At 48.8% G+C, this 18,995-nt stretch overlaps 1 protein-coding gene across 3 annotated transcripts in view; it reads left to right on the forward strand.

The window, feature by feature from the left end:
- Positions 1-17,367, forward strand: part of LOC134933820 (BH3-interacting domain death agonist-like) — a 41,860-nt gene extending 24,493 nt beyond the window's left edge. For all 3 annotated transcript variants that reach the window (XM_063929310.1, XM_063929309.1, XM_063929311.1), the window contains exons 2-5: positions 89-259; positions 7,836-7,987; positions 15,650-15,850; positions 16,735-17,367. In XM_063929310.1, coding sequence (XP_063785380.1) covers positions 106-259; positions 7,836-7,987; positions 15,650-15,850; positions 16,735-16,740 — 513 coding nt within the window. In that variant the 5' untranslated portion in view covers positions 89-105 and the 3' untranslated portion in view covers positions 16,741-17,367. The remainder of the gene's footprint in view (positions 1-88; positions 260-7,835; positions 7,988-15,649; positions 15,851-16,734) is intronic.
- The last annotated feature ends 1,628 nt before the right edge of the window (positions 17,368-18,995 follow it).

Raw genomic sequence — 18,995 nt, forward strand, 5'->3', positions numbered from 1 at the left:
AGCGGGCGGGAGGGCCACAGAATGTCTCTATGGGGGCCACACCTTCGCTATGTATAGACATGAGTGGTGTACATGTCCCCTCTTACAGACATCGGATAACACGCCATGTCAGTGGAACGGATCTTCATCTCCTTCCTGGAGTATCAGAAGACTTCGGACGCTGAGTACCAGGAGCAGCTGAAGGCTTTGGCGCATTGTATAGACGGTGACGGCGACTTGGAGACAGACGGCCATGCGACCATCACATCAATTTCTCCCGGTACAACTATAGCGTGTATACTGTTCTATATGTGTCTGCTGTTCAGTTGTGGCTGCATCATGCACAGATGCGCAGGGGAGGGAGGAAGCGGTGATATATATATATATATATATATATATATATATATATATATATACACTGCTCAAAAAAATAAAGGGAACACTAAAATAACACATCCTAGATCTGAATGAATGAAATATTCTTAATAAATACTTTGTTCTTTACATAGTTGAATGAGCTGACAACAAAATCACACAAAAATTATCAATGGAAATCAAATTTATTAACCCATGGAGGTCTGGATTTGGAGTCACCCTCAAAATTAAAATGGAAAAACTCACTACAGGCTGATCCAACTTTGATGTAATGTCTTTAAAACAAGTCAAAATGAGGCTCAGTAGTGTATGTGGCCTCCACGTGCCTGTATGACCTCCCTACAACCCACACAAGTGGCTCAGGTAGTGTAGCTCATCCAGGATGGCACATCAATGCGAGCTGTGGCAAGAAGGTTTGCTGTGTCTGTCAGCGTAGTGTCCAGAGCATGGAGGCGCTACCAGGAGACAGGCCAGTACATCAGGAGACGTGGAGGAGGCCGTAGGAGGGCAACAACTCAGCAGCAGGACCGCTACCTCCGCCTTTGTGCAAGGAGGAACAGGAGGAGCACTGCCAGAGCCCTGCAAAATGACCTCCAGCAAGCCACAAATGTGCATGTGTCTACTCAAACGATCAGAAACAGACTCCATGAGGGTGGTATGAGGGCCCGATGTCCACAGGTGGGGGTTGTGCTTACAGCCCAACACCGTGCAGGATGTTTGGCATTTGCCAGAGAACACCAAGATTGGCAAATTCGCCACTGGCGCCCTGTGCTCTTCACAGATGAAAGCAGGTTCTCACTGAGCACATGTGACAGACGTGACAGAGTCTGGAGACGCCAAGGAGAACGTTCTGCTGCCTGCAACATCCTCCAGCATGACCGGTTTGGCAGTGGGTCAGTAATGGTGTGGGGTGGCATTTCTTTGGGGGGCCGCACAGCCCTCCATGTGCCCGCCAGAGGTAGCCTGACTGCCATTAGGTACCGAGATGAGATCCTCAGACCCCTTGTGAGACCATATGCTGGTGCGGTTGTCCCTGGGTTCCTCCTAATGTAAGACAATGCTAGACCTCATGTGGCTGGAGTGTGTCAGCAGTTCCTGCAAGACGAAGGCATTGATGCTATGGACTGGCCCGCCCATTCCCCAGACCTGAATCCAATTGAGCACATCTGGGACATCATGTCTCGCTCCATCCACCAACTCCACAGACTGTCCAGGAGTTGGCGGATGCTTTAGTCCAGGTCTGGGAGGAGATCCCTCAGGAGACCATCCGCTACCTCATCAGGAGCATGCCCAGGCGTTGTAGGGAGGTCATACAGGCACGTGGAGGCCACACACACTACTGAGCCTCATTTTGACTTGTTTTAAGGACATTACATCAAAGTTGGATCAGCCTGTAGTGTTTTTCCACTTTAATTTTGAGGGTGACTCCAAATCCAGACCTCCATGGGTTAATAAATTTGATTTCCATTGATAATGTTTGTGTGGTTTTGTTGTCAGCACATTCAATTATGTAAAGAACAAAGTATTTAATAAAAATATTTCATTCATTCAGATCTAGGATGTGTTATTTTAGTGTTCCCTTTATTTTTTTGAGCAGTGTATATAATAATTTCTCGAACGTCCTAAGTGGATGCTGGGGACTCCGTAAGGACCATGGGGAATAGCGGCTCCGCAGGAGACTGGGCACAAAAGTAAAGCTTTAGAACTACCTGGTGTGCACTGGCTCCTCCCCCTATGACCCTCCTCCAAGCCTCAGTTAGATTTTTGTGCCCGAACGAGAAGGGTGCACACTAGGTGGCTCTCCTGAGCTGCTTAGTGAAAAGTTTAGTTTTAGGTTTTTTATGTTCAGTGAGACCTGCTGGCAACAGGCTCACTGCATCGAGGGACTAAGGGGAGAAGAAGCGAACTCACCTGCGTGCAGAGTGGATTGGGCTTCTTAGGCTACTGGACATTAGCTCCAGAGGGACCGATCACAGGCCCAGCCATGGATAGGTCCCAGAGTCGCGCCGCCGGCCCCCTTACAGAGCCAGAAGACAGAAGAGGTCCGGAAAATCGGCGGCAGAAGACGTCCTGTCTTCAACAAGGTAGCGCACAGCACTGCAGCTGTGCGCCATTGCTCTCAGCACACTTCACACTCCGGTCACTGAGGGTGCTGGGCGCTGGGGGGGGGCACCCTGAGACGCAATAAAAACACCTTGGATGGCAAAAAAATGCATCACATATAGCTCCTGGGCTATATGGATGAATTTAACCCCTGCCAGAATACACAGAAAAACGGGAGATAAGGCCGCCGAGAAGGGGGCGGAGCCTATCTCCTCAGCACACTGGCGCCATTTTCCCTCACAGCTCCGTTGGAGGGAAGCTCCCTGGCTCTCCCCTGCAGTCACTACACTACAGAAAGGGTTAAAAAAGAGAGGGGGGCACTAATTACGCGCAGTATTAAAAATACAGCAGCTATAAGGGGAAAAACACTTATATAAGGTTATCCCTGTATATATATATAGCGCTCTGGTGTGTGCTGGCAAACTCTCCCTCTGTCTCCCCAAAGGGCTAGTGGGGTCCTGTCCTCTATCAGAGCATTCCCTGTGTGTGTGCTGTGTGTCGGTACGTTTGTGTCGACATGTATGAGGAGAAAAATGATGTGGAGACGGAGCAGATTGCCTGTAATAGTGATGTCACCCCCTAGGGGGTCGACACCTGAGTGGATGAACTGTTGGAAGGAATTACGTGACAGTGTCAGCTCTGTATAAAAGACAGTGGTTGACATGAGACAGCCGGCTACTCAGCTTGTGCCTGTCCAGACGTCTCCTCAGCTTGTGCCTGTCCAGACGTCTCATAGGCCGTCAGGGGCTCTAAAGCGCCCGTTACCTCAGATGGCAGATATAGACGCCGACACGGATACTAACTCGTGTCGACGGTGAAGAGACAAATGTGACTTCCAGTAGGGCCACACGTTACATCAGGCATTCCCAACCACGGTCCTCAAGGCACACCAACAGTGCAGGTTTTAGTTATATCCAGGCTTCAGCACAGATGGTTAAATCAAAATAACTGAGCTACTAATTAAGTCACCTGTGCTGAAGCCTGGATATCACTAAAACCTGCACTGTTGGTGTGCCTTGAGGACCGCGGTTGGGAATGCCTGCGTTACATGATTGAGGCAATGAAAATTTTTTACACATTTCTGATAATACGAGTACCACCAAAAAGGGGTATTATGTTCGGTGAGGAAAAACTACCTGTAGTTTTCCTGAATCTGAGAAATTAAATGAGGTGTGTGATGATGCGTGGGTTTCCCCCGATAACAACTGATAATTTCTAAAATGTTATTGGCATTATATCCTTTCCCGCCAGAGGTTAGGGTGCGTTGGGAAACACCCCCTAGGGTGGATAAAGCGCTCACACACTTGTAAGAACAAGGGCTCTACCCTCTCCTGAGATGGCCGCCCTTAAGGATCCTGCTGATAGAAAGCAGGAGGGTATCCTAAAATGTATTTACACACATACTGGTGTTATACTGCGACCAGCAATCGCCTCAGCCTGGATGTGCAGTGCTGGGTTGGCGTGGTCGGATTCCCTGACTGAAAATATTGATACCCTAGATAGGGACAGTATATTATTGCCTATAGAGCATTTAAAAGATGCATTTCTATATATGCGTGATGCACAGCGGAATATTTGCCGACTGGCATCAAGTCTAAGTGCGTTGTCCATTTCTGCCAGTAGAGGGTTATGGACACGACAGTGGTCAGGTGATGCGGATTCCAAACGGCATTTGGAAGTATTGCCTTATTAAGGGGAGGAGTTATTTGGGGTCGGTCTTTCAGACCTGGTGGCCACGGCAACAGCTGGGAAATCCACGTTTGTACCCCAGGTCGCCTCTCAACATAAGAAGACGCCGTATTATCAGGCGCAGTCTTTTCGTGGGCAAGCGGGCAAAAGGTTCCTCATTTCTGCCCCGTGACAGAGGGAGAGGAAAAAGGCTGCAGAAATCAGCCAGTTCCCAGGAACAGAAGCCCTCTCCCGCCTCTGCCAAGCCCTCAGTATGACGCTGGGGCTTTACAAGCAGAATCAGGCACGGTGGGGGCCCGTCTCAATGAATTTCAGCGCGCAGTGGGCTCACTCGCAAGTAGACCCCTGGATCCTTCAGGTGATATCTCAGGGGTACAAATTGGAATTCGAGACGTCTCCCCCTCGCCGTTTCCTAAAGTCGGCTTTACCGATGTCTCCTTCTGACAGGGAGGCAGTTTTGGAAGCCATTCACAAGCTGTATTCCCAGCAGGTGATAATCAAGGTACCCCTCCTGCAACAGGGAACGGGGTATTATTCCACACTGTTGTGGTACCGAAGCCGGACGGCTCGGTGAGACCAATTCTAAATCTAAAATCTTGAACACTTACATACGGAGGTTCAAATTCAAGATTGAGTCACTCAGAGCAGTGATTGCGAACCTGGAAGAAGGGGACTACATGATGTCTCGGGACATCAAGGATGCTTACCTTCATGTCCCAATTTACCCTTCTCACCAAGGGTACCTCAGGTTTATGGTACAGAACTGTCACTATCAGTTTCAGACCACGGCACCCCGGGTCTTTACCAAGGTAATGACCGAAATTATGATACTCCTTCGAAGGAAGGGAATTTTAGTTATCCCTTACTTGGACGATTCCCTGATAAGGGTAAGATCCAGGGAACAGTTGGAGGTCGGTGTAGCACTATCTCAGGTAGTGTTGCGGCAGCACGATTGGATTCTCAATATTCCTAAATCGCAGCTGATTCCGACGACTCGTCTTCTGTTTCCTAGGGATGATCCTGGACACAGTCCAGAAAAAGGTGTTTCTCCCGGAGGAGAAAGTCAGGGAGTTATCCAAGCTAGTCGGGAACCTCCTATAACCGAGCCAAGTCTCAGTACATCAATGAAATGGTTCTGGGAAAAACGGTGGCTTCCTACGAAGCAATCCCATTCGGCAGATTCCACGCGAGAACTTTCCAGTGGGACCTGCTGGACAAATGGTCGGGGTCGCATCTTCAGATGCATCAGCGGATAACCCTGTCAACAAGCACAAGGGTGTCTCTCCTGTGGTGGTTGCAGAGTGCTCATCTTCTAGAGGGACGCACATTCAGGACTGGGTCCTGGTGACCACGGATCCCAGCCTGCGAGGCTGGGGAGCAGTCACACAGGGAAGGAATTTCCAGAGCTTATGGTCAAGCCTGGAGACATCACTTCACATAAATATCCTGAAGCTAAGGGCCATTTACAATGCTCTAAGCTCAGCAAGACCTCTGCTTCAAGGTCACCCGGAGTTGATCCATTCGGACAACATCACGGCAGTCACCCACGTAAACAGACAGGGTGACACAAGAAGCAGGGGGGCAATGGCAGAAGCTGCAAGGATTCTTCGCTGGGTGGAAAATCATGTGATAGCACTGTCAGCAGTATTCATTCCGGGAGTGGACAACTGGGAAGCAGACTTCCTCAGCAGACACGACCTCCACCCGGGAGAGTGGGGACTTCACCCAGAAGTCTTCCACATGTTTATAAAACTCGACAAGTATTGCGCCAGGTCAAGGGACCCTCAGGCAATAGCTGTGGACGCTCTGGTAACACAGTGGGTGTACCAGTCAGTGTATGTGTTCCCTCCTCTGCCTCTCATACCCAAGGTACTGAGAATTATAAGATGGAGAGGAGTAAGCACTATATTCGTGGCTCCGGATTGGCCAAGAAGGACTTGGTAACCGGAACTTCAAGAGATGCTCACGGAGGATCCGTGGCCTCTACCTCAAAGAAGGGACCTGCTCCAGCAAGGACCCTGTCTGTTCCAAGACTTACCGCGGCTGCGTTTGACGGCATGGCGGTTGAACGCCGGATCCTGAAGGAGAAAGGCATTCCGGATGAAGTCATTCCTATCCTGATCAAAGCCAGGAAAGATATAACCGCAAAACATTATCACCGCATTTGGCGAAAATATGTTGCGTGGTGCGAGGCCAGTAAGGCCCCGACGGAGGAATTTTTCAACTAGGTAGATTCCTACATTTCCTGCAAACAGGAGTGTCTATGGGCCTGAAATGGGGGTCCATTAAGGTTCAAATTTCGTCCCTGTCAATTTTCTTCCAAAAAGAACTAGCTTCAGTCCCTGAAGTTCAGACGTTTGTGAAAGGGGTACTGTATATACAGCCTCCTTTTGTGCCTCCAGTGGCACCTTGGGATCTAAATGTAGTTTTTGGGTTCCAAAAGTCACATTGGTTTGAACCACTTAAATATGTGGAGTTAAAATATCTCACATGGAAAGTGGTCATGCTGTTGGCCCTGGCCTGGGCCAGGTGCGTGTCAGAATTGGCGGCTTTATCCTGTAAAAGCCCTCATCTGATTTTCCATTCGGACAGGGCGGAATTGAGGACTTGTCCTCAGTTCATCCCTAAGGTGGTTTTCAGCGTTTCACCTGAATAAACCTATTGTGGTGCCTGCGGCTACTAGGGACTTGGAGGACTCCAAGTTGCTAGACGTTGTCAGAGCCCTGGAAATATAGGTTTCCAGGACGGCTGGAGTCAGAAAATCTGACTCGTTGTTTATTCTGTATGCACCCAACAAGCTGGGTGCTCCTGCTTCTAAGCAGGCTATTGCTCGTTGGATTTGTAGTACAATTCAGCTTGCACATTCTGTGGCAGGCCTGCCACAGCCAAAATCTGTAAAAGCCCATTCCACAAGGAAGGTGGGCTCATCTTGGGCGGCTGCCCGAGGGGTCTCGGCTTTACAACTTTGCCGAGCAGCTACTTGGTCAGTAGCAAATACGTTTGTAAAATTCTACAAATTTGATACCCTGGCTGAGGAGGACCTGGAGTTCTCTCATTTGGTGCTGCAGAGTCATCCGCACTCTCCCGCCCGTTTGGGAGCTTTGGTATAATCCCCATGGTCCTTACGGAGTCCCCAGCATCCACTAGGACGTCAGAGAAAATAAGAATTTACTTACCGATAATTCTATTTCTCGTAGTCCGTAGTGGATGCTGGGCGCCCATCCCAAGTGCGGATTGTCTGCAATACTGGTACATAGTTATTGTTACCAAAAAATCGGGTTATTGCTGTAGTGAGCCATCTTTTCTAGAGGCTCCTCTGTTATCATGCTGTTAACTGGGTACAGATCACAGGTTGTACGGTGTGATAGGTGTGGCTGGTATGAGTCTTACCCGGGATTCAAAATCCTTCCTTATTGTGTACGCTCGTCCGGGCACAGTATCCCAACTGAGGCTTGGAGGAGGGTCATAGGGGGAGGAGCCAGTGCACACCAGGTAGTCCTAAAGCTTTCTTTAGATGTGCCCAGTCTCCTGCGGAGCCGCTATTCCCCATGGTCCTTACGGAGTCCCCAGCATCCACTACGGACTACGAGAAATAGAATTATCGGTAAGTAAATTCTTATTTTAAGGTTAATAAGTAATATTAAATAATAAAGTCTGCCGCAGCCGCCTCATGTCTCCTCTCTCCCCAGAGGGATCGCCGGATGTGGATGAGGATCTTCTGCGCAGAATTGGCGCTCAGCTGGCACAGATGGGCGACCAGTTTGAGCGGGAAGGGATGATAGACCCGAAGGTGATAGAGACCCTAATTAACGACATTCTGAATGAATCGCTGACGGAGGACGTGAGTATAACGCCGGGGACAGGAGTGATGTCATTATTTATAATATCTGTATAATCAGAGAGTTCTGATGTCATCACTGTGGTGCTACTAGAACAACCTGTGATTTTATAGAGAATAATGCAGCCGTAATGTAAATGATTCTGGATAATGGCCCTCATTCCGAGTTGTTCGCTCGGAGATTTTCATCGCATCGCAGTGAGAATTCTCTTAGTGCGCATGCGCAATGTTCGCACTGCGACTGCGCCAAGTAACTTTACTATGAAGAAAGTAAGTTTAATCACGGCTTTTTCATCGCTCCGACGTTCGCATTGTGATTGACAGGAAATGGGTGTTACTGGGCGGATGCACGGCGTTTTAGGGGCGTGTGGCTGGAAACGCTACCGTTTCCGGAGAAAACGCAGGAGTGGCCGGGGAAACGGTGGGTGTGCCTGGGCGAACGCTGGGTGTGTTTATGACGTCAGCCAGGACCGAAAAGCACTGAACTGATCGCACAGGCAGAGTAAGTCTGAAGCTACTCAAAAACTGCTAACTCGTTTGTAATCGCAATATTGCGCATACATCGGTCGCACATTTAAGAAGCTAAGATTCACTCCCAGTAGGCGGCGGCTTAGCGTGTGTAACTCTGCTACATTCGCCTTGCGAGCGATCAACTCGGAATGAGGGCCAATATACGCCGCCTCTCTCTGTGACCTGTATAGAAGCATTCAGCAGACAGCCTCTTACTTATATGTATACAGGTTGAGTATCCCATATCCAAATATTCCGAAATACGGAATATTCCGAAATACAGACTTTTTTGAGTGAGATAGTGAAACCTTTGTTTTTTGATGATTCAATGTACACAAACTTTGTTTAATACACAAAGTTATTAAAAATAATAAGAATTTACTTACCGATAATTCTATTTCTCGTAGTCCGTAGTGGATGCTGGGAACTCCGTAAGGACCATGGGGAATAGCGGCTCCGCAGGAGACTGGGCACAAAAGTAAAGCTTTAGGACTACCTGGTGTGCACTGGCTCCTCCCCCTATGACCCTCCTCCAAGCCTCAGTTAGGATACTGTGCCCGGACGAGCTGACACAATAAGGAAGGATTTATGAATCCCGGGTAAGACTCATACCAGCCACACCAATCACACCGTACAACCTGTGATCTGAACCCAGTTAACAGCATGATAACAGAGGAGCCTCTGGATAGATGGCTCACAACAACAGTAACCCGATTTAGTTAACAATAACTATGTACAAGTATTGCAGACAATCCGCACTTGGGATGGGCGCCCAGCATCCACTACGGACTACGAGAAATAGAATTATCGGTAAGTAAATTCTTATTTTCTCTGACGTCCTAGTGGATGCTGGGAACTCCGTAAGGACCATGGGGATTATACCAAAGCTCCCAAACGGGCGGGAGAGTGCGGATGACTCTGCAGCACCGAATGAGAGAACTCAAGGTCCTCCTCAGCCAGGGTATCAAATTTGTAGAATTTAGCAAACGTATTTGCCCCTGACCAAATAGCTGCTCGGCAAAGTTGTAAAGTCGAGACCCCTCGGGCAGCCGCCCAAGATGAGCCCACCTTCCTTGTGGAATGGGCTTTTACAGATTTTGGCTGTGGCAGGCCCGCCACAGAATGTGCAAGCAGAATTGTACTACACATCCAACGAGCAATAGTCTGCTTAGAAGCAGGAGCACCCAGCTTGTTGGGTGCATACAGGATAAACAGCGAGTCAGATTTTCTGACTCCAGCTGTCCTGGAAACATATATTTTCAGGGCCCTGACTATGTCCAACAACTTGGAGTCCTCCAAGTCACTAGTAGCCGCAGGTACCACAATAGGTTGGTCCAGATGAAACGCTGAAACCACCTTAGGGAGAAAATGAGGACGAGTCCTCAATTCCGCCCTGTCTGAATGGAAGATCAGATAAGGGCTTTTACAGGATAAAGCCGCCAATTCTGACACGCGCCTGGCCTAGGCCAGGGCCAACAGCATGACCATTTTCCATGTGAGATATTTTAACTCCACAGATTCAAGTGGTTCAAACCATTATGACTTTAGGAACCCCAAAACTACATTGAGATCCCAAGGTGCCACTGGAGGCACAAAAGGAGGCTGTATATGCAGTACCCCTTTTACAAACGTCTGAACTTCAGGAACTGAAGCTAGTTCTTTCTGGAAGAAAATTGACAGGGCCGAAATTTGAACCTTAATGGACCCCAATTTTAGGCCCATAGACACTCCTGTTTGCAGGAAATGCAGGAATCGACCTAGTTGAAATTCCTCCATCGGGGCCTTACTGGCCTCGCACCACGCAACATATTTTCGCCTAATGCGGTGATAATGCTTTGCGGTTACATCCTTCCTGGCTTTGATCAGGGTAGGGATGACTTCATCCGGAATGCCTTTTTCCTTCAGGATCCGGCGTTCAACCGCCCTGCCGTCAAACGCAGCCGCGGTAAGTCTTGGAATAGATAGGGTCCTTGATGGAGCAGGTCCCTTCTTAGAGGTAGAGGCCACGGGTCCTCCGTGAGCATCTCTTGAAGTTCCGGGTACCAAGTCCTTCTTGGCCAATCCGGAGCCACGAGTATAGTTCTTACTCCCCTCCGTCTTATAATTCTCAATACTTTTGGTAAGACAGGAAGAGGAGGGAACCCATACACTGACTGGTACACCCACTGTGTTACCAGAGCGTCCACAGCTATTGCCTGAGGGTCCCTTGACCTGGCGCAATACCTGTCCAATTTTTTGTTTAGGTGGGACGCCATCATGTCCACCTTTTGGTTTTTCCCAACGGTTTACAATCATGTGGAAGACTTCTGCTGAGGAAGTCTGTTTCCCAGTTGTCCACTCCCGGAATGAACACTGCTGACAATGCTATCACATGATTTTCCGCCCAGCGAAAAATCCTTGCAGCTTCTCTACGTGGGCGACTGCCGTGATGTTGTCCGACTGGATCAGCACCGGCTGACCTTGAAGTAGAGGTCTTGCTTGGCTTAGGGCATTGTAAATGGCCCTTAGCTCCAAGATATTTATGTGAAGTGATGTCTCCAGGCTTGACCACAAGCCCTGGAAATTTCTTCCCTGTGTGACTGCTCCCCAGCCTCGCAGGCTGGCATCCGTGGTCACCAGGACCCAGTCCTGAATGCCGAATCTGCGCCCTCTAGAAGATGAGCACTCTGCAACCACCACAGGAGAGACACCCTTGTCTTTGGTGACAGGGTTATCCGCTGATGCATCTGAAGATGTGATCCGGACCACTTTTCCAGCAGGTCCCACTGGAAAGTTCTTGCATGGAATCTGCCGAATGGAATTGCTTCGTAGGAAGCCACCATTTTTCCCAGGACCCTTGTGCACTGCTGCACTGACACTTGGCCTGGTTTTAGGAGGTTTCTGACTAGTTCGGATAACTCCCTGGCTTTCTCCTCCTGGAGAAACACCTTTTTCTGGACTGTGTCCAAGATCATCCTTAGGAATAGAAGACGAGTCGTCGGGAGTAGCTGCGATTTTGGAATATTAAGAATCCAACCGTGCTGCCGCAACACTACTTGAGATAGTGCTACCCCGACTACCAACCGTTCCCTGGATCTTGCCCTTATCCGGAGATCGTCCAAGTAAGGGATAATTAAAACTCCCTTCCTTCGAAGGAGTATCATCATTTCGGCCATTACTTTGGTAAAGACCCGGGGTGCCGTGGACAAATCAAACGGCAGCGTCTGAAACTGATAGTGACAGTTCTGTACCACAAACCTGAGGCACCCTTGGTGAGAAGGGTAAATTGGGACATGGAGATAAGCATCCTTGATGTCCAGAGACACCATATAATCCCCTTCTTCCAGGTTTGCCATCACCGCTCTGAGTGACTCCATCTTGAATTTGAACCTTTGTATGTAAGTGTTCAAGAATTTCAGATTTAAATTAGGTCTCACCGAGCCGTCCGGCTTCGGTACCACAAACAGCGTGGAATAATACCCCTTTCCCTGTTGTAGGAGGGGTACCTTGATTATCACCTGCTGGGAATACAGCTTGTGAATGGCTTCCCATACCGCCTCCCTGTCGGAGGGAGACGTCGGTAAAGCAGACTTTAGGAAAACGGCGAAGGGGAGACGTCTCGAATTCCAATTTGTACCCCTGAGATACCACCTGAAGGATCCAGGGGTCCCCTGTGAGTGAGCCCACTGCACGCTGAAATTTTTGAGACGGGCCCCCACCGTGCCTGAGTCCGCTTGTAAAGCCCCAGCGTCATGCTGAGGACTTGGCAGAAAACGGGAGAGGGCTTCTGTTCCTGGGAACTGGCTGTTTGCTGCAGCCTTTTTCCTCTCCCTCTGCCACGGGGCAGAAATGAGGAGCCTTTTGCCCGCTTGTCCTTATGGGGCCCAAAGGACTGCGCCTGATAATACGGCGTCTTCTTATGTTGAGAGGCTACCTGGGGTAAAAATGTGGATTTTCCAGCCGTTGCCGTGGCCACCAGGTCTGTTAGACCTACCCCAAATAACTCCTCCCTTTTATAAGGCGATACTTCCATATGCCTTTTGGAATCAGCATCACCTGACCACTGTCTTGTCCATAACCCTCTTCTGGCAGAAATGGACAGCGCACTTACTCTTGATGCCAGTCGGCAAATATCCCTCTGTGCATCACGCATATATAGAAATGCATCTTTTAAATGCTCTATAGTCAGTAATATACTGTCCCTATCTAGGGTATCAATATTGTCAGTCAGGGAATCCGACCAAGCCACCCCAGCACTGCACATCCAGGCTGAGGCGATTGCTGGTCGCAGTATCACACCCGTGTGAGTGTATATACATTTTAGGATATTTTACTGCTTTCTGTCAGCAGGTTCCTTAAGGGCGGCCGTATCCGGGGACGGTAGTGCCACCTGTTTAGACAAGCGTGTGAGCGCTTTATTCACCCTAAGGGGTGTTTCCCAACGTGCCCTATCCTCTGGCGGGAAGGGGTATGATGCTAATAACTTTTTAGGAATTAACAGTTTTTATCGGGGGAAACCCACGCATCATCACACACTTCATTTAATTCCTCAGATGCAGGAAAAACTACAGGCAGTTTTTTTCTCACCCAACATAATACCCTTTTTAGTGGTACTGGTATTATCAGAAATGTGTAAAAACATTTTCCATAGCCTCAATCATGTAACGTGTGGCCCTACTGGAAGTCACATTCGTCTCTTAATCGTCGACACTGGAGTCAGTATCCGTGTCGGCGTCTGTATCTGCCATCTGCGGTAACGGGCGTTTTAGAGCCCCTGATGGCTTTTGAGACACCTGGACAGGCACAGGCTGAGTCGCCGGCTGTCTCATGTCATCAATCTTTTGTAAAGAGCTGACTCACATAATTCCTTCCATAAGCTCATCCACTCAGATGTCGACTCCCTAAAGGGTGACATCTCTGTTACAGGCAATTGCTCCGCCTCCACCTCATTTTCCTCCTCATACATGTCGACACAAAGTACCGACACACAGCACACACACAGGGAATGCTCTGATAGAGGACAGGACCCCACTAGCCCTTTGGGGAGACAGAGGGAGAGTATGCCAGCACACACCAGAGCGCTATATATATATATATACAGGGATAACCTTATATAAGTGTTTTTCCCCTTATAGCTGCTGTATTGTTATACTGCGCCTAATTAGTGCCCCCCTCTCTTTTTTTAACCCCTTTCTGTAGTGTAGTAACTGCAGGGGAGAGCCAGGGAGCTTCTCTCCAACGGAGCTGTGAGAGAAAATGGCGCCAGTGTGCTGAGGAGATAGGCTCCGCCCCCTTCTCGGCGGCCTTTTCTCCCGTTTTTCTGTGGAATCTGGCAGGGGTTAAAATTCATCCATATAGCCCTGGGGGCTATATGTGATGTATTTTCGCCAGCCAAGGTGTTTTTATTGCTGCTCAGGGCGCCCCCCCCTAGCGCCCTGCACCCTCAGTGACCGAAGTGTGAAGTGTGCTGAGGAGCAATGGCGCACAGCTGCAGTGCTGTGCGCTACCTTGGTGAAGACAGGATGTCTTCTGCCGCCGATTTTCCGGACCTCTTCTTGCTTCTGGCTCTGTAAGGGGGCCGGCGGCGCGGCTCTGGGACCGAGCTCCGAGGCTGGGCCTGTGATCGTCCCTCTGGAGCTAATGGTGTCCAGTAGCCTAAGAAGCCCAATCCACTCTGCACGCAGGTGAGTTCGCTTCTTCTCCCCTTAGTCCCTCGATGCAGTGAGCCTGTTGCCAGCAGGTCTCACTGAAAATAAAAAAACCTAAAACTAAACTTTCACTAAGAAGCTCAGGAGAGCCCCTAGTGTGCACCCTTCTCGGCCGGGCACAAAAATCTAACTGAGGCTTGGAGGAGGGTCATAGGGGGAGGAGCCAGTGCACACCAGGTAGTCCTAAAGCTTTACTTTTGTGCCCAGTCTCCTGCGGAGCCGCTATTCCCCATGGTCCTTACGGAGTTCCCAGCATCCACTAGGACGTCAGAGAAATTGTATTAAATGACCTTCAGGCTGTGTGTATAAGGTGTATATGAAACATAAATGAATTGTGTGAATGTACACACACTTTGTTGGGATGCGGTCAAGATGCCGCCGGACGGAATCCCGGCGGTCGAAATACCGACGCCGGAATCCCGACCGCCACAATCCCGGCATATTCTCCCTCCGTGGGTGTCCACGACACCCATAGAGGGAGAATATAATAGTGTGCCGAGCGTAGCGAGGCACCGTGCCCGCAGCGTGGCGAGCAAAGCAAGCCCGCAAGGGGCTGCGTTCCGCTCACCACCCCCGTCGGGATTGTGTAGTCGGGATTCCGGCGTCGGTATTTCGACCGCCGGGATTCCGACCGGCGGTATTTAGTACTGATCCCACTTTGTTTAATGCACAAAGTTATAAAAAATATTGGCTAAAATGACCTTCAGGCTGTGTGTATAAGGTGTATATGTAACATAAATGCATTCTGTGCTTAGACGTAGGTCCCATCACCATGATATCTCATTGTGGTATGCAATTATTCCAAAATACGGAAAAATCTGATATCCAAAATACCTCTGGTCCCAAGCATTTTGGATAAGGGAAACTCAACCTGTATATGGTCTTGGTGACTTCTAATACATTACGTACAGTAAATAATATTTAATCGTTCTGGTAGAGACCTGGGTGGGGATAGATAGATAGATAGATAGATAGATAGATAGATAGATAGATATAGATATATATAGATATGTATCTCTAAGAAAATCATAACATGCTTTCTGTTACACCTCTGGCAGGCGGCCATGTTAGTAGAGAGGAGCTGGACAGCTTATCAGACTTGCACTGTGTGGCTTCATACTTGGGAAGGGGGGTGCTTTTGACCTACATCTCACTCAGGTGGTTCAGGTTTTGGGGGTTTTCTACATTTGGTAAGGCCTGGATGAGAAACTCTCACATTATGACATTATAGGGCACCGGGAATATCTCTGTGTGTACGCTGTAAATGTCGCAGCCTTAGGATAGCACACTATGAATCTGGCCACCCTAATGTGCAGCAGTCTGTGACCTTGGGTAATGTTCCAGCTTACAGTACAGTCACTCAGTGCCCCCTGTATGTTGTGCGCCTGTTTATACGCCCTGCGTAGCGCTTAGATCTCCTGCCCGTAGCGTGTTGAGCTGAACATTCCATTGCGTGTTTTATGTGCAGCGGTTTGCAGCAGCCGTGCAGTCCGTGCTGAACAAGCTGCCACCCGGCATTGAGCAGGAGAAGGCCTGTCTGGCGGTCGCCATGAATCTCACCAGCAAAGTCGGCCGCAACATTCCCGGCTTACTGCAGAACTGCTTCTCCACCGCTGTGACCTTCATCCAGAGGAACTACATGTCCTATGTACAGCTTCTGACCCGACAGGTGGGTATAAGGAGCGGCCGCTAACCCCATGCTGATCCCTATCCTGTGCACAGACTAGGCCCAGGGATCCCCAACGCATCGCTCCGGAGAATATTTCCACCAATAGAACGTGCCTGTGACCATAGCAGCACATTAGTGGTGAGAGGAGACTGATCTGTAACGTCCGCTGGGTCTGAAAGCCGAGGCCGGGCCAGTGTATTAGTGGGGTCACATGTATGGTACTATAGTGGGGTGCAGGGATATGGCGGCAGCTGAGACACCCACACAGCACTTATCACTATTTTATTCTAACCCTAAATGTAGCATTAAAATTAAATATATGCATTTTGACATGTACAATGTTGACATAATGAACATGTCGGCATTTGTGTATGCCGACATTCTTACTGGATACTGCTGAAACAATGGTGGGAACAGTCTGTCATTCAGTCCGGCAATCCCCCATATAGCAGAGTACAGCTGCACCATGCACAGAATGGGGGGTGTGAGGGAGGAACCCTCCAACGTTATACTGATCTGCTGAGTGTTTCATACCCAGCCCAGGCTTGTAGCCCGAACCACAGCACCTTCTCTTATTATACATAATACTAAGTGTTTTACTTTAAGCGACGGCCATAGCTTAGTGTAGAACGCACATAGACAGCCTCTGGCTTTTGGTGAACTACTACTACCAGCATGGCATTCTAGGGAGCCGCAGGTGATCTCTGTCCGTGTTTGTCTGTAAGGCAGCTGTATGAACGCACTGCTGGCGGTGACCACGTACGCTATCCCTGCGGCGACATTATCTGAGCATGTCAGCATGAGACGTGGAATATTGGCTATTTATTAATGGCAGAACTGTGTACATGAGTGGTCATTTATCCGTTGTTTGTGTCTTTATACAGAGGTGAATGTGGAGTCCGCAGGGTCGAAAGCTGGAAACGGTGACGCATCCTCACTTTTACTTTTTACCAAAGGGACAACTGCGACCATTGTTTTTTTTTTTTGTCATTTTTAAGCAGCGCCCCTCCATCCCCCACCCTGACCTCCGCATCAGATCTTGTGGAACGTGACTCTGTTCTCGGCAATACTGTCCCATTTGTCTTCCGCTGTACTGCCTGGTATCAATCGTACTTCCATAACCATATTCCTGCTTGTATTCATGTCCCTGCACGTTGGGAACAACCATGATAAGAGCCAATCTAATGACTAGTAACAGCTGAGGCATGAGGCACAACGTGCCTCATGATAGGCTTGATCACTGGCTCAGCTATAGGGTGGATGGGTGTCCTCACCGTGCAGCGTGAACACTGAAATATCGTTTTGTACGGCGATAGTTGTTTGACATGTGAAATAGAAAACCACATTGACTGTGACTTTAGGATTCCTATTTGTAGTTAGATGTTAAGGCATTCTAGAACTTGTTTTGAAGTTGAAGAGAAAATACTTTTCTTTCTCCAAGAGAATTTTTGTCTCCAGCTATTAAAAAAAATCTAAAATGTAGTCGATTTTGTTACATTAAAAATATTTCCAGAAAATCTGGTTTTGTCTATTTTAGAAACCGCGCTGCCACCTTGTGACGAACTCATAGAAGTGCAGGCGGCTGGGTTTTTCCCTGATGTCCCGGGACCGAGTTGGGGGAAGCACCAATTGCTGGGGTAATTATGGGCTGTCAATGACATATACACATCATACCTTTACCCGTACTGATAGTGACTGATCACATGGCAGACTCAGCGCTGGGATTGGGAAAACACGAGACTCTATTGGAAATTCCGAGGGGACATTTTGAAAGCTCTTTCCAGCCTCTTCAGATCCAGAAATAATGGCAAAAATAAGAATTTACTTACCGATAATTCTATTTCTCGTAGTCCGTAGTGGATGCTGGGAACTCCGTAAGGACCATGGGGAATAGCGGCTCCGCAGGAGACTGGGCACAAAAGTAAAAGCTTTAGGACTACCCGGTGTGCACTGGCTCCTCCCCCTATGACCCTCCTCCAAGCCTCAGTTAGGATACTGTGCCCGGACGAGCGTACACAATAAGGAAGGATTTTTGAATCCCGGGTAAGACTCATACCAGCCACACCAATCACACCGTACAACTTGTGATCTGAACCCAGTTAACAGCATGATAACAGAGGAGCCTCTAGGAAGATGGCTCACTACAACAATAACCCGATTTAGTTAACAATAACTATGTACAAGTATTGCAGACAATCCGCACTTGGGATGGGCGCCCAGCATCCACTACGGACTACAAGAAATAGAATTATCGGTAAGTAAATTCTTATTTTCTCTGACGTCCTAGTGGATGCTGGGAACTCCGTAAGGACCATGGGGATTATACCAAAGCTCCCAAACGGGCAGGAGAGTGCGGATGACTCTGCAGCACCGAATGAGAGAACTCCAGGTCCTCCTCAGCCAGGGTATCAAATTTGTAGAATTTTGCAAACGTGTTTTGCCCCTGACCAAGTAGCTGCTCGGCAAAGTTTTAAAGCTGAGACCCCTCGGGCAGCCGCCCAAGATGAGCCCACCTTCCTTGTGGAATGGGCATTTACTGATTTTGGCTGTGGCAGGCCTGCCACAGTATGTGCAAGCTGAATTGTACTACAAATTCAACGAGCAATAGTCTGCTTAGAAGCAGGAGCACCCAGCTTGTTGGGTGCATACAGGATATTTTCAGGGTCCTGACAACATCTAGCAACTTGGAGTCCTCCAAGTCCCTAGTAGCCGCAGGCACCACAATAGGTTGGTTCAGGTGAAACGCTGAGACCACCTTAGGGAGAAACTGAGGACGAGTCCTCAATTCCGCCCTGTCCGAATGGAAAATCAGATAGAGGCTTTTGCAAGATAAAGCCGCCAATTCTGACACGCGCCTGGCCGAAGCCAGGGCCAAACAGCATGGCCACTTTCCATGTGAGATATTTTAAATCCACAGATTTAAGTGGTTCAAACCAATGTGATTTGAGGAACCCCAAAACTACATTGAGATCCCAAGGTGCCACTGGAGGCACAAAAGGAGGCTGTATATGCCGCACTCCCTTGACAACGTCTGGACTTCAGGAACTGAAGCCAGTTCTTTCTGGAAGAAAATCTACAGGGCCGAAATTTGAACCTTAATGGACCCCAATTTGAGGCCCATAGACACTCCTGTTTGTAGGAAATG

Source organism: Pseudophryne corroboree, chromosome 6 (assembly GCF_028390025.1).
Source record: "Pseudophryne corroboree isolate aPseCor3 chromosome 6, aPseCor3.hap2, whole genome shotgun sequence".
Taxonomy (NCBI): Eukaryota; Metazoa; Chordata; class Amphibia; order Anura; family Myobatrachidae; genus Pseudophryne; species Pseudophryne corroboree.